The 15,608-nt window shown below is 44.9% G+C and overlaps 1 protein-coding gene across 1 annotated transcript in view; it reads right to left on the bottom strand.

Annotated features, from left to right (window-relative positions):
• Positions 1 to 15,608, bottom strand: part of cacna1g (calcium channel, voltage-dependent, T type, alpha 1G subunit) — a 208,022-nt gene that overhangs the window by 28,827 nt on the left and 163,587 nt on the right. Inside the window, exons 23-27 of the mRNA XM_076093207.1 lie at positions 12,010 to 12,136; positions 10,974 to 11,099; positions 10,753 to 10,842; positions 10,358 to 10,550; positions 8,608 to 8,658 (exon numbers count right to left, since the gene is read on the bottom strand). Of these exons, the coding sequence (XP_075949322.1) occupies positions 8,608 to 8,658; positions 10,358 to 10,550; positions 10,753 to 10,842; positions 10,974 to 11,099; positions 12,010 to 12,136 (587 nt within the window). The remainder of the gene's footprint in view (positions 1 to 8,607; positions 8,659 to 10,357; positions 10,551 to 10,752; positions 10,843 to 10,973; positions 11,100 to 12,009; positions 12,137 to 15,608) is intronic.

Genomic DNA, 15,608 nt, shown 5'->3' with positions numbered 1-15,608 from the left:
CTTTTTGCCAAGGTACGTCACTCTTTCTGTGTGTCCCCCCCCCCTCTCCTCTGAGATCTTTTCCCTCCTCCTCTCCCCCTCTCTGTTATTCGCCCCGCTCCCTAAAGGATTGGTGTTATTAATCACATCTCTACAACAGAGGAATAGAAGAAAGAAAGGGGAGCAATGTGAAACTTCAGTAAGATTCATCTCTGTTAGCTCTGACCCAGATACAGCTAAGGATTGGCACCGGCTGGCTTATGTTTGTGTGTGTGTGTGTGTGTGTGTGTGTGTGTGTGTGTATTTGTGTGAGGCAGTAGATGAAGAACAGCTATTCATGGAATGTCAAGCTGCTTTGCATTTACCCACACTTATGTTTTTGGATGTCTGTGTGTGTGTGTGTGTGTGTGTGTTGCTGATGTGTGAGGAGATGATCCTATTATCCTCATGTTGTTGTCGACTGCTGTCCGTGTAGCGACAACAGAGATTAACAGCACAACATATGAAAGGACTTTGTTTACCGACCTCAAGGTGATGAGGATTTATGAATCTACGAATGGAGAATACAACAGTCACATTGTCCGCATCAGCATGCTGACTCCACTATCGGCACGGTTGTGAGCTCACTTTCTGCAAATGACAACACCATTCTGGAAGTTTAAAGCCCTATTCTACTTTCTTACTGACTGTAAAACTGACTGACCTGAGATGTAGAGGCTTACATTATGCGGCGGCTTAGCGTAAGATTTACGTATATTTTGGTGGCCTTAAAAAAAAGGTTCAAAAGGTTGGAAAACTTTGCAAACCTCAAAGTAAATCTGACCTGCATTTGGGATTATTAAAGTTTCAAGAATATACTTCTTTCTATGATGAACTCCTAAACGTAAGACTGGAGTATTCTAATTAGGTTCAATATGAGCGGATGTTGTGCAGGTATGTTAAGTCAATTCATCACTTCTTTTATTACTTCGTCAATATTCATATTTTTGATTTGCATTAAGACATAAATTGCACTAGCAAAGATAATGTGCTACTGTTTCAGAGAATATTATGCTCCATAATAGGCTTGTTCAATTTAAAAACAGCTTAGATCAGCATATTTTACTGTGCTGCGTCTTTGCTCTACCATGGCCCCCTCAATGGAATGTGGGAATGAACTCACCAACAGGGAACAACCAAGATGAAGTTAGACACCTCACGGAAAAGTACTATACCCCTGAAGATCACGATCAAAATACAACAGCCAATCATGAGCTTTTATTCCTGATTCTTTCCTCATAAAACATTTGCAAAGCCATTTCAAAGTGCTCATTGTTCACATCAGTGATCGCTAGCCCGCGGTCTTCGTCCTTGCCTTAGCTGGTGCGACGCTAAGTTTCTTGGCATGTTACTGCCATCAATCAATAGTTGATCAGCAGAGGAGCATGAAACAAGTGGCAGGATTGCGCGTGGCGTCACCCGAGCGCTTGAGCGAGTGCACGATACAAAACAGACTCACTGAGCTTTGAACAAATTAAAAACCGTGGCTCCGACCATGGCTCTGAAATATGAGTAGCCTAACTGTGCTGTGTGTGAATCTATGGCGCTGTCCGTGGTGCTGAAGTAGCAGACGGATTTGTAAATGCGACTTTTTTTCCCTCGGAGTCCCGCCATTTGTTTTTCAGTTTCGTCTTGGATCTATAATATCATCTAAACTAGATATACCAACCAAAATAGTCGTTCATGGGGACGTTTTGTTAGTCACAGGTGAACAAAACCAATCGGGTTTGAAGCGGTTTGATTGGTATGTTAATATATTGGTTCCCATTTTGTTAGTATTTCCATGTACGAGGGCATGCTCGCACGCGGGAAATGCGATGCAGAGTCCCACAGATGGTTTCATGAAAGGTAAGCAATGAAAGAAAAAGACAAACGCGGATGCAAAACAATGCAGGTTTTCAAATTCTTCCAAAAGTTGGCTCTGCAAATGTTTTATGAGGAAAGAAAAGCATTCAGTGTCATTCGGTCTCACTGTTTCAGTGAGAAATAGTGAATGCAAATCTAACTTTGTTTGTTTGTATACATATAAAGAAAAACTCCACAGGGCACGTTTAGGGCTTTGCTTCCAATGAGGTTGGCTGGCTGCGTGCAGTTAGCTTGGTAACATCATCACAGCATGAAAAGAACAGCGGGGAAGAGCTGTTGTTGGACTGTCGAGTGGGAGGCTGATTTACAGCAGGCTGTAGGAATAACTGCAGGTTCACTATGTACTGTACTTGTAAATGGATTAGCACAAGAGATGTGGCCTCACTATTTTGCCTCGCACCACTGGCAGTCAGCACTTCAAATATGGGAGACTCACAACCACCAACAGAGGGGGGGGGGGGGGGGGGGGGCAGAGGTTATGACATCCGTGGCCAAAACGATCCAGTTCAAGGTTAACGGCCTCGAAAATCATGGCAGAACAGAACCTAAGGTATACGGTGTGACAGCCATGAACAGTAAATGAAGATGACTGCGCCGTTGGCAGTGCTCGAGGTGTTTCTGTTGTTCTGTCCGTGCACATGTACTCCTCGATAAGATGACTGTCTGGGGCGAGATGTGATGAGAGAGTGTTGTGATGGAGTGAGTTCTCTATCTTATTCATGTGGGGGCTGACCCAGCCAGAGCCGCTCAGGCTGCAGAGTCGATCTGTTCAGCCTGTTTGGGAAGTCGAGGGCCATCTGTTAACATGGCAGAGCCGCTGTTCTCTGACTGGCTTATTGGAGGAGTACCAGCATGGTGCGCAGACACACACACACACACAGACACACACACACACACTTATATGCAAATGGACAAATTTAATTTATACAGATCTTGTGTGGTTTATATGATTTGGACACCCTCCCAATAAATGCTAATAGCTGGTACTATAAACTCAACATTATTGTCCTACTTCACTTTTTTACTATTACAGTTCTTCCTGCACGGCAACGTTTTGAGTAAAATCAGTACAAGGTGGCATCTTGTACGAGGTTAGTTGTAGTTTTCAACCCTGTCTCCTAGAAATAACTTTTGTCAGACATCATATTCAGGGGTTAAGACACGTCCCTTGGGACTGGATGCTATCTATGTCTAACAAACAACAACTAACATACAGGCAATATAATGAAGTGCTAGTTGTTGGGTGCCTCGACTGTGTGGGCGCGCCTGCTGATTAGTAAACACGCTCAGCAGCTGAACAAACGAGGAGACGCTTCTTCGGGAAATCACATTGTTGTCCGGATGGAACAATGATGAAAGAAAGAAATGATGAACAAAAAAAAAAAAAAAAAGTTGGGTTTGTCCTACAGTTCAGTCCCACATCGAAGCATTTTAATTATCACCGATCCAATCCGACCAAATCCACCCATAATGATGTACAATGTGAAAGCAGCACGCAGCCATAAAACATAAAGACACGTCCTGCCACGCGAGGAGATAAACGATATGATGATGAAGTCATAAAGTCACACGGAGCCTTGCACACGCACTTGAAAAACGCTGAACTGACGGGAAATTGGAGGTTGATTTACTGTCATTTCTTATCGGCTGTCATTAACTTTATCTTTAAAAGTGTGCTCCGACAGACAACTGATAAATACCTCTCTATAATTTCTATGCAAAATGTTGAGACTGAATGTATCTACTAAAAAAATGCTCAGTTATAAAATACTTGATTTGTTTTCCTACCTCTTGCAAGAATACCTGCTCCCAGCAAATAAACAATGATTCAACTTTTATACTTTCATCGTTAACAACTCAAGGCACTTGGCTAAGAGAAAGATTGTAAAACAATCTTAGATCTGAGAGAAAGATTGTGGTCTGGCTTGATATGAAAAAGACAAGATACAATATTTAGTTCAGCCAAAAACAAGATGTTCCCCTGAACTATTTCAAAGTGATGTTTGTTGCCTGAATCCGAGCCACACACAGAACTCAGGATGTGAACACCAGTCTCTGGTGACAAAGTCTTGTGTTTTGCACACCCACCACCGGCCGCCCTGACCGCCCACATGCAACGTCCGGGCAGTACGAGAGTGTGGTGCAGCAAATCATTCCAACCGAATATAATCCTGGCAGCAACTATAGGCTTCCCACGAAATGTAACTGGCAAAACAAATCAGTAGTATGTAAACACAATTTCTGGCAAAAAGGGTTATTAGCTTAGTAGCACACAGCTCCCCAAAGACTTTCAGAAAGGGCACGAGATAAGTTCTAGCTTGTCTAATGTAACGCTGTTTCTTCTTCTTCTCTATTTTACATATCAGTAACCTTTTCAGTTTTTGACTATTTTTCTGACAAAATAAGCAAATGGAAGATGACACTTATTTTCTGACTTTTTGTCACAATCAGGCTTTGCCTTATGTGTTGTGTGTTTTTCTGTAGCTCCTCACTCTTCAACTCAGTCGCTCCCTCAGCACCAGTCCAACTCCCTTCACCTGTCCCTTATCTGTAATCAAGCACTCCCTCATCAGCACAACTCTTCTCACCTGTTCTAGTCACTTCTTAAACCCCTGTCTCTCACTCACTCACTGCCAGGTCATTGTTTTTTCCCTACCTACCCGTCCGTCCGTGTTGCTCGTCCTGTTCCGAGTTTCCCAGTCTGCCTGTTCCGTCTTGTCTTTGGATTCCCTGCTTGTTTTTTGGTTTGTTAATTAAACCTTTTTTCACTTCACCTGACTGTCTGCTCCTGAGTCCTCATTATGTCCCGTGACACTTTTTGGGATTAAACGGTTTATCAAATAATCAAAAGAAATACCCATAGATAAAAAAAAATGTACATTTGTTGCAGCAGTAAAAGGCATGTCACATCATGGGTGTACATGCTGGTATCTTGTCTCACATATCTACTGTATACGTTTCAAACACTGGCTGTAATAATCTTGGTTGCGTGGGGTCATCGTGTTTTTTTTACACTTCTGAGAAACTGCCACTACCTAGACTGCTACTGCTGCACACAGCCGCCAAAAAGCCTAGAAACACAGAGAGCATCATTACCCTGATACAAGCTGCCGCCGGTCAAAACATCCAGCATGCCGTCTCTCTGATTGCTCACTGACGGGAGGATATAATACCAAACTATATTTTACACTTTGCAGCATACATCGTGTGCAGTGTGCTGTAGCTTCTCCTGATGTGTCTGTCACAAGCGTTCTCACTGCAAAATGCATGACTCACCACAACAAGTCAACTCAAAAAGGGAGACACTTCCCATTAACGCTGAGGGAAACTACGCCGTCCTGGACCTGTGTGTGTGTGTGTGTGTGTGTCTGTCTGTCTGTCTGTTAGCCGGTCACTCAACGATTGGATGGATTGCCATGAACATTTGGTGCAGACATTCATGGTCTCCAGAGGATAAAACCGTATGACTTTGGTGCATATTTGACTTTTTTCGGTTTTCAACTATCTGATGGATTATCACGAAATTTGGTGACACATCAGCATCACGAGGCTGAGGTTTGGAGTTTTCGGTGAAATGTGAAACTTCTGAATGGATTGCCATTCAATTTGGTTCAGACATTCATCCCCAGCATCTTAGTATTGCCATTGTGAGCATTTTAGCATTCAGCCCATTTACTTGTAGGAGAAAACGATGTGATTCTTCAAGTCAGTCAAGTTTCTGAGACTTGCGTCTGACTCGAGTCCAAGTCCCCACAGCTCTGGTGTGATTACATGTGTTTCTAACCCATGCATGTCGATAGGTACATAGTCACAATTTGAATCTTTGTGTCGATTCGTGCCACGCCTCCACCTCTCCGATCCACCCTTATGTATCCCTCCTCCTTCCTCCATCCTCATCTCAGCCAAAATCCTAATGTGCCTCCTCCATCATCTCCTCCCCTCTCTTTGTTCCTGTCCTCCGCTAAAGATTAGAGTCTGCACATATAGACTCAAACGCAGTGCGCACGACTCACGTGCACGCTCACACACACACGCACTAGGGCTATCACAAGAAGCACCAAGAACAGTACCAAGCCGATGCCAAAATTCTGAAAAAGCTACTTGAGTAAATACAGTTGTTTGAAGGAGATGTTTTCACAACAATACAAATTAGATATCAGACAGACTCCCTAACACTTGCACAATGTTTTGTTTTTACCGTGCTATCAAAATTGGTATTGAGAATCCTGTAATTTTGGTGATATCGGTAGCAAGTACTACATTTCTAAAAACATTACATCCCTTTTCACAAACACCTTATTCTCCGAGTGTTGACCGGCCTAACACAAATACACCAGTAACACACCGTGTGTATTCTCTGTGTGTGTTTTGTGTTCTTGGCACTTCTATAATTGCCTTTGGCTGAAAATAACAAAATGCTGCAAGCCCTAGCGAAATGCCGCACAGGATCAACAATGGGGCGGGGGTGGGGGGGTCCCGCTCGCCTCTCACACAGTCATCCAGACTGAGAGGAGAGGGGATTTGGGGATGAGAGCTGCTCCTGCATATTTAACAACCTGTTCTGCAACTATCTGCCCCCTGACACATTCACTCACACACACACACACACACACACACACAGAGAAAGACAAATACCATCCAGCTCATGCAAGTCTACCCTCCAGGAATGCGTACATTTATACAGAGATTGCACCTGGTAATATATGTGCGAACAAAGACATATGCCTCAAGCACAACGCACATACGTTCATTCGTTAGGTAAGGGGGGTGCTCAGCTCTCACCTGTCATAACAATACCTGAAGCTGATCACCATGGAGACAAGTTGCGACAGTTCAACCATGTGTGCCAGCAAACCAGTCGGTGTGCTCAGACAGACCTGAGAAGCTACTGATGCACGCCTGATAAACTATAAGTAGATTGTTCTCTTTGTAAGCGACAACAAGATATTTGGAGCCAAAGCTGTGGAGATTGCAGCCAGAAAAACTAGTTGGATACTCGAACGGAGTTTGTTGCATTTACTGTGGATACATTTGCATATTTTGGCGACGGGCATCTTAAATTAAGCGTTTAAGTCGAGCACAGACTCAATGGGAAAATAACAAAATGCTCTTGATTGAATTTCTGTGGTCCAATGCGCTTTAATGGAGGCCAGTGACTTTCAAAAGAGGATGTTATTAAAGAATGTCAGCAACAGGGAGAATCTGTTCGTCCAAGACGGCACCACTACAACCTGATCAAGCTCTCTAATCTCTCGGCCTCTGGTCTACTGTAACAGCAGTGACTTGAAATACGAGGCTCAAAAAGAGAAACCGAATTCACTAAAGTGTTAAGGATGATTCCAAAGCTATCAATCCTTGGGCCTTACTACAAGAGCTTTGGCCATTGTCTCCATTGGATACATTTGTCTTGGATTCATTTCGCGTGTTGGTATACTAACATGCTTAACTAATATGGTTAGCTGCAAAAGTGGTAATCACGATACACATATCTGCATATGAATGCAGAATCTGTAGGCTTTTGGTACAGGTAGATTTTGGTATCGGAAGCGTTCTGTTTTCCGTTTGTAATCTGTTTGTAGTCAGAGTAGTGGTGACAAATTACGTTTGATCGGGCGCTGGTTTAATGCAGATTAACAGTCCGTGTGGAGAGCAAAACATGTTGGCCAAAATGCAATCTTGGAACCCAACGGCTAGCATCTATATGAAGACAATTCATCTTATCATTAGCTTAAAATGAGCTTATGATTATGAATACATTGTCCGTTGACCCCAGAGGCTAAATCATCATCAGGCCGATAACTGATGGGTTCTAAGGTTGCCTAAGTAGAGTCTCACAGAGCTGCTGGCACGACTATTGACCCTCAGTCTTGATTGTAGCCGTGCTGGCAAGGCTCTAAGGATGGCAGCGTCAGTTGGTTGGTCCACCACTTCGGTTCAGAGTGAAATATCTCTACTGAATGGATTGCAGATCCATTTTGTACAGACATTCATGGTCCCAAGAGGAACTCCAATGACTTTGGTGATACCCTGCATTTTCATCTAGAGCCATCAGCAGGCCAAAATGATTCTCTTACTCAAGGACATAGCTCAACATCTACTGGATGGATCAAAGCTCGGGTCTTGTTACAACCTGTGTCTCTTGCCCTTCACTTCCCAGATTTCAGCAATTAGCTTGCTGAGCACCATAGTATCACAACTAACAGAAAAGATGGATATTATTTAAAAATGGGCCCAGGATGTAGTAAACTGGAATTATTCTTCAATGTGTACTGAAAGAATTATTGGACCGCAGTGCCCTTGGCTTATAAGGAAAAATACGCTCTGGAATCCTTTACCCAAGTCCGACATTTGTTGCACCTCAGTACCCTTTCCCTGTCTCACCACGTCCCCATCTCAGTTTCCCTGCCAACCTAACAAGACAAGAGTCTCCTTCTCTTGTGGTGGTGGTGGTGGTGCAGCAGCGGTGCAGTGCCATGGACTGTGGATGGATCGCGGCGGGTGTGGAAGTGCTGTGAAAGACAAAGCCACGACAGAGAAAACAGGTAACAGCACGTCCAGCGGACTGAGAGCTGATGGGAGAGAGGCAGGGGGGCGGGAACGCGGGATGGGGCCCTACCTCCGGTGATCATTGAACTTAGAACCCTAGCCACCATGGTGGGTGGTCGTGGTCGGTGGTGGTGAGGGTTTTGAAGGGACACACAGAACATGCTGAAAACTCTGTACCTTTCAATGTGCCTTCAGAGAGTGCCCAACTCACCCCCGGAACCAATAAATCTAGAGGAATGAGACCGTGTTAGTCAGACAGAAGCAGAAGAAAGCAAGGAAGGAAGGTTGACTGAGAGTTTGAAACAGGAGAGAGTCAAAGAGAGAGAAAGAGGGAAAGAGGGATGGAGTAAGGCCAGAAGGAAGTGATGGCAGATTAAGCTGGTTTATGTTCCTACGTTTTGTCTTTCCAGTGATTCTGAGTCCAGTTCTTTGGATTAACACTTTTTTGTTTTGGAACAACCAGGAATCCGTTTACTCTCAAACCAAAGTTCTTGAACCAAAGCAGATGTTTATAACCGCCTTACAAACCGTATTCTACTGACTTGCACCAGTAAGCTGTCTCTCTCTATAAGCAACCAGTCTTGCTATTTTAATAAACCAACACCTAGTCTTGTTTTTCTCCCTATACCGTACCGGAAAAGGTTTCCTGGCAAAAATACCAAGCCAGTAAAAAACAAAAACCTTTTCAACCAAAAAATCAGAAAAGGAAGAAGCAAAAACAGGGGAACGACTTCAAAATATGAAAGAATTTGTGTGCTTTCAAGAGAACATGGGGCCTCGAGGTATAAAGTGTACATGTGTTAGACTAAGGGAGCAAGGGTCTGGGAGAGTTTCTCGATTGGTTGGATACCCTTGGCAGACGCCTCCTGAAAAGGGAAGATCAATTTCCATCTGTATTTCTCAAGAGTTGGATGGAAACATTCCTATTGTCAAATACAATATTCATGTCATATCGACGGACCTTTAAGAAAACAATAATGTCCACTGCTCCTTGTAGAAATTGAATAAAGTGCCTTTGGATTAAGCGGGTAAAATGCTGCAAGTACAGGCACTAAATCCACAAAAAGTCGAATGCTAGCATTTGTTGGCACTTGTGTTTCTGCATATAGGAGGCAGTGGAAAGTATAAAAACCAAACCAAGCAGTTTGTCACCAACTCCTATACAGCCAAAGGGGAGGGGGAACGGGCAGGGAATTAGCGCTGACTCCTACAAATCTCACCCAAATGGATCTCAGATCTTAGCGACAGGAAAACTACAGGGCAAACTCTTCATTGTCTTCCAGATTTGAGTCTATCCCTGCCCCCTCGGCTGTACTAAACCACATGCAGAAGAGGGGAAGGGAGGGGGGTCGTCTCGTTTTCGTTTGTAGCGATTAAATGTTCAACAACTCCCCCTCCCTCTAGCTCTGTATACCCACTACCATGCAAGCCCCGTCTGTCAGCACTCACTGGGCATGCTCCAAGGGGCCATCCCAAGCACGACGTTCTACGGAAGACCAGGCAAGGTAAGGGAGGAGGGAAAGGGGGGGTGGGGGGAGGCTAACGCCAGCGGTCAGCTGTCCTAGCTCTGCCAACCGGCCGATTATGGAAGCTTTTCTTAAAATCTTGATCAATTTGATGGTGGAGTTGAAGAAGAGCCTCCACAGTCTGTAGCAGAGTCAGCAGAGCCATAATAGGTGACCATCGGACAAAAAGTAGCCGAAGGACCGACGAGGAAAGGAAAAGAGGATGGTCGAGGGAAAAGGGAAGGTTCTACCGCAGAATAGCAACTGTAGTTGGTACTAGCTCACTAATTGCGTTTCCGAATTCGGCCAAACCAAATTAAAAAAGCAAAAAAAAAAAAAAAAAAAAAAAGGCTCAGGCTCAAATCAAGCAGGACTCAGAAAGATGTGGAAAGACTACCGACCAGCCAGCTCCTTCTCCTTACTCCGTCTCTTTTTCTCCATGCGTTTCAGTCTCTTTTCCTCCCTGCGCTTGGCCTCGGCGGCCTCCTGGTGGCGCCGGCACTTGTGGAAGTTCTCCACCACGACGCCCACGAACATGTTGAGCACAAAGAAGGCCACGATCAGCAGGAAGGAGATGAAGTAGAGCAGCATCCACGGGTTGTGGTTCATTACAGGCTGAAACATACAAGGGACACAAGAGGATTTTGGAGGCATTTACAGTGGAAGCCTGTTTTGCCTTCTAACTTATAAATAACTTTAACATTAAATCATTTTGAGTGGATGGCCCCAAATGATTTTCTTCACATATAGATCAATTATATGGGCTATGGAGCCACTTTGCAGGTGTGTTTTTGTGTTCGACTTTGAATAAGTTTACCTGTTGGTCAACTCCAACAGCGTCTAGTCCGTTATACATAATGTCCACCCAGCCATCTTTGGACGCCAGAACAAACAGAGACATCAAGGCCTGAGAGAGAGAAAGGGAAGACGCAGTGTGATAGAGATACATACTACACTGAAATGCTTGCAAAAAGCTAATACTGAAGCAGCTCGACAAAACCTATTTGACCGGGAACATTGGCACATCCGAGGCCTCACCTGTCCCAGGTTGTCAAAGTTGTACTTGTGTCTTTCCCATTTGTTTTTGTTCAGCAAGCAGTCTGACTTGTTGGTGATGTTCATGATGTCATCCCCTACACAAACGAAGAACTTCCCTTTGAAGAGCTGGGGAGGAAAAACACAGACTCTCCCTTTATTTTACAGTGAACCGCAACAGAAAAGTGGTTCATAAAAACAAATGATGCCATTTGTGGAAAGTTTCTTTTTAGTACCTCTATGCAACAAGTCATGTTATTATTTAGTTTAAACAAAAACTATGCACAAGAGAGCTCCAGTTGGACAACCTTTTATTGATAAAAAAGTCTGTTCATTTCCAGTGGTAGACCACCATCCTGTTAGCTGCAGTGACCAGCTAGAAATCTGCAGCTGAAGTGTGAGTGAGAGGTATCACTGCTCGGGATTCAGGGTGGAGAGAACAGCAGAAACGCTTTCCCAGACTGTTGAACTTCCTGTTTTCCAGTTAAACCTCGTTTAAGGATTTTGTTACCTTCAGACAGAGTTAAGCTAAGCAACCCAGCAATTGCTGCTTGGTATAAAATATATCAGAAATAAATGATAGGTCACTGAATAACCGCACTTGTCCTGCCAACATTTAGCACTTTTTCAACACCAGAGGTGCAGTGAATTCTATGGGAACTCTTTAGTGAGTGACAACTTCCAATCCCTACTTCATGGTGTCGTCACAGCCATTAATCTGGTTTATGGATATAAACATGTTGACAGAACATAGCTCGTTGGTAAAGATTGGTCCTTGGGCTGTTAGGCATGAACTCTCATTACGGCCAGATAAGCATCCATAAATGTGCCAGTGTGTGAATGAAAATGTGCAGAGTGCATGGAAAAACAAAAATGTTTTTGTGCTAAGATTCCGTGATGTAAGTACTACCAAGAGGAGAAAGCGTGGTAGGAGAAGGATAATGTTTCCGTGTCACTGCCTTCTAGAGTGCAGTTTAACTGCCCGTTCGTTTTCCTCATTGTCTCTGTCTGTATCATCACCTTCACCCTGCCCTCTCACCTGTACTCCCAGGATGCCAAAGATAATGAAGAAGGCGCAGCAGATGACCACGATGTTGCCGATGGGCTTCAGTGACGACATCAGAGTCTCCACCACCAGCTTCAGCCCCGGGGCCCTGCTGATCACACTGAAACACAGCATGTAATTGGATATTAGTGCTTGTGCAGCGCACTCTTCGGTCACTTACAGTGCAGCCAAATGTACCAAACGGAGCAGGTATGCCTTGCAGCGTTCCAACCCGAACCACCCCCCCCCCCCCCCCACACACACACACACCCTCGCCCTGTCTGCGCACACACTTTCTTTGTTTCTTGACTTCCCTTGTTTAGAACAATCAGAAACCCTTCTCTACATTAGCACACACCTATTGCTTACAGACAAGTTAACTTATCTTTCATTCACTCCTGCTCTTCTTTAAAAACAAACAACAACAACAAAAACAAGTATTTTTGTCTCTTTAACTTCTCTTTCTGCCTCCTTTCATTGCTGCAGTCAAGGAAACAGACACATCCAATTAAACCAACGGACTGATGTTTAATTAGTGCCAGCATGGCGCTGCACCGCACTGCAGCTGAGCTTCTCCGACAGGGTAAAACAAAATCACACACACACACACACACAATGTAAAACCTGCCAGTGCACACACGCCCATCTGCACAGGCTGTCACGCAGAAAACAACAGATATACATTCATGAGCACACACACACACACACATAAGATTATACATGAGAAGGCCTAAAGGAGAAAAACAATGCGACACAGGCAAAGAGAAAGAGGCTGCTAAGGTGATATTCGTCTCTGCCTCTATCCGTCCATCAGTCTCTGTCTCACTTGTATGTTTTACCCTGAACACTCAGCTGAGTGAAGGAAAAGTCAATAGCACATAAAGAGAAAACATGACATAATAAAAGGGCCAGGACCAACCACCGATCAATAGCCCTGATCAGAGAATAGCGAGACGACGGCTACGCCTCATCGCTTTGCACTTTGACATTGTATTGGAGACCATGCTGGGATGCAGTACCACTGCTGAGCTATAGAGGGTACTAGCGTTCAAGAGCTGCAGCTGCATGCGTCTCCCTTTTTGGGAAGAGATGCTGCTATGAGAACATAATATGCATTGGCTTCCTCAGCAGAGGCAAGGATTGATGTCCGGTCTAAGTGTTATTGTCTGGAGAAGACTCTGTTTAAGGAGTTGTGACATTTCTCTGCGCAGTGAACTAGAAAGCAAAACACTGCACGAATCGGTTGCAGATGCTTGTGGAGTCCTTTTTTGTTTTTGTTTCTTGGTCAAATGAATAGCTCATTTTGATGTTTTGAAGGGGTTTTCATGAGTTCATTTGAATCCTTTCTTGCTCCTGATCTCTTCAACTTGTCAACCTTTAATTAGTGTGCATGTCTCGCTAAGCAATTAAAAAAGTTGAGGGAAAGAAAAGTGAGAGGAAAAAGAAAAACTACCGAAGAGAACATATATAGAAACTGAGAGAAAGAAAGAATGAAAAAGAAAAAGTGCAAGTTGGGGAAGTCGGTGAATTTGCAGATTCCATCAAGGACATAAACTCATCGTTTACATCGTCCCTCAGATCCCACATTACCTGCAAAAAAAAAAGAAAAGTCTCCATGCATTGCTGCTTTGCATATGAAAGCCCCCTAAGCCAACCTCTCCACCTCTCTCTACCTCTTTACATCATGTTCTGCTTTTGAGCTCCGCTCTGACAAACACGCTGAAGTGAAAAGGCTTATTAAGGAAGGGGGAACGACGGAGAGTCGGGCCTCTCATTCGGAGTCAATACACTCTGATGATGCCTCGCGTGAAGGACACACACACTGCGACGGGTTCCTCCCCATAAACACTATTTGCTTATGCCACGAAAAACAAGGATGGAGGATGAGCAGGAGCTGGACGGAGGGGAGCCAGGGGGAGAAAAGCCGGCGCCTCGCTCCTTCTGATCTACCTCTCTGCATCATTTCCATAGCGGCTCCCAGCGTGTCCTTGCTTTGTGTGCTATACAAAAGGAGCGGGAGGGAGTTCTGCCGCGATGCACAACACCTGCGCAGGTGCATCCTCCCGTCTGTCTCCTCCACCGGCGTGTCCCTCGCGCTGAAGAAAGAGAACAACAAGTGGCAAGCGTGTTCCCACAGTGCAAACACGGGGTGCAATTAGGAGACGCAGGGAGATAGAAATAGGTTGAATAGAGGGAGGAGGGGAGGGCTCGTAGGTAGCGGGGATATAGAGGGAATAAAAAATGAGGCAGTTTTTCTTCTTTTCTTTTGTCTAAACTTTGTTTCTAGCTCTACCTTGCTGTGTCTCTCCTGTTTTTCAGCCTGCACCCGTCCTTCTTCTTCTTCAGCGATTGGCCACCGTCGGCGCCGTCACGTGTTGCATAAGCGTTGAGGGTCAAGCGGCTTGTACGCCGGTGAGTGAGCACGTAAACCTTGAGATGACCACACAGAGTGACGGATGAGCTCAAAGGCTGAGGCGGCAGGGGTCGGCCACGGTGGGAGCGGAATTATCAATGAACAAACCAGCCCTGACCTCGCAAACGCCACAAAGCCGTTTAGATCACTCCGCCTGCAACGAAGCCTGCGAGTGTGGCAGGTCCAATTAACGGATCCTAGGCTGAGGCCGAGCTGTCGACGAGGTGTGGGTGGTGTTGGGTGACATGAAGGTGCCACTTGGTGCCACAGGGTACAAACCTCTGAGCCTTCCCTGGGGCCGGCCCTCAGCCCCGGCTGTGGGCTTGATAAATGACTGCAGGCGTGTGTGTGTGTGTGTGTGTGTGTGTGTGTGTGTGTGTGTGTCCTGTAAAACAAAGCTGATGCATCATTCTGTCACATCCACGGATGCACGCAACCACACACACACACAGAAACACACACAACATGCCCTAGTGCACTGCTACGCTGTCATTTATATCTCTTAACGAGAAACGAACAGCAACAGACACCTGCACACAAATGGATACAAAGTCACCTGCTTGCTGCGATCACACACACACACACACACACACACACACACACACACACACACACACACACGTAGCGAGCGACTCAAGAATATGATGGCGACGCTGCAGGTGTGAACCCGGTGTGCACTGCACTGCCAGAGGGGAAAACACAGACAAGCTTATATTTAATTCAAGCGAGGGCGAGTCTGCCACAATGGAACTGGAGTGCTGAAAACGAAACTAACAGGGAAGCAGGCAGACGAAGCTGCGTCTCCATTGTGGTATGTTTGACGGGCACAATTTGGAGAATATTGGAGGAAAAAAAGGGTTTTTAACTTTAAAAGGATAGTTCAGATGTTTTGAAGTGGGGTTGTATGAGGTACTTATTTATAGTCAGTGTATTACCTACAGTAGGTGGCGGCCCGTACGTCCCTAATCTGGCGGAACAGACAGGAGGGAGGCAATATACTGCTGTGGAGGGGGGGGCAGCTGAAAAACGCCTTTTAGACACCTAAAAGAAAGGTGTGCTTTGTGTTATAAAGGGTTAGTTCTGAGTCATTAAATTCAAACAATCGAATCAATCGTGGCAGTGGTAGACCAGCAAGTGCAGATAATACACTGCCTATGAATAAGAACCTCATATAACCCCA

This window comes from Anarhichas minor, unplaced genomic scaffold (assembly GCF_050575085.1).
Source record: "Anarhichas minor isolate MPS153535 unplaced genomic scaffold, ASM5057508v1 ptg000017l, whole genome shotgun sequence".
Classification (NCBI taxonomy): Eukaryota; Metazoa; Chordata; class Actinopteri; order Perciformes; family Anarhichadidae; genus Anarhichas; species Anarhichas minor.
Note: the sequence above shows the minus strand (reverse complement) of the source record. Positions and strands in the feature narration are given on the sequence as shown.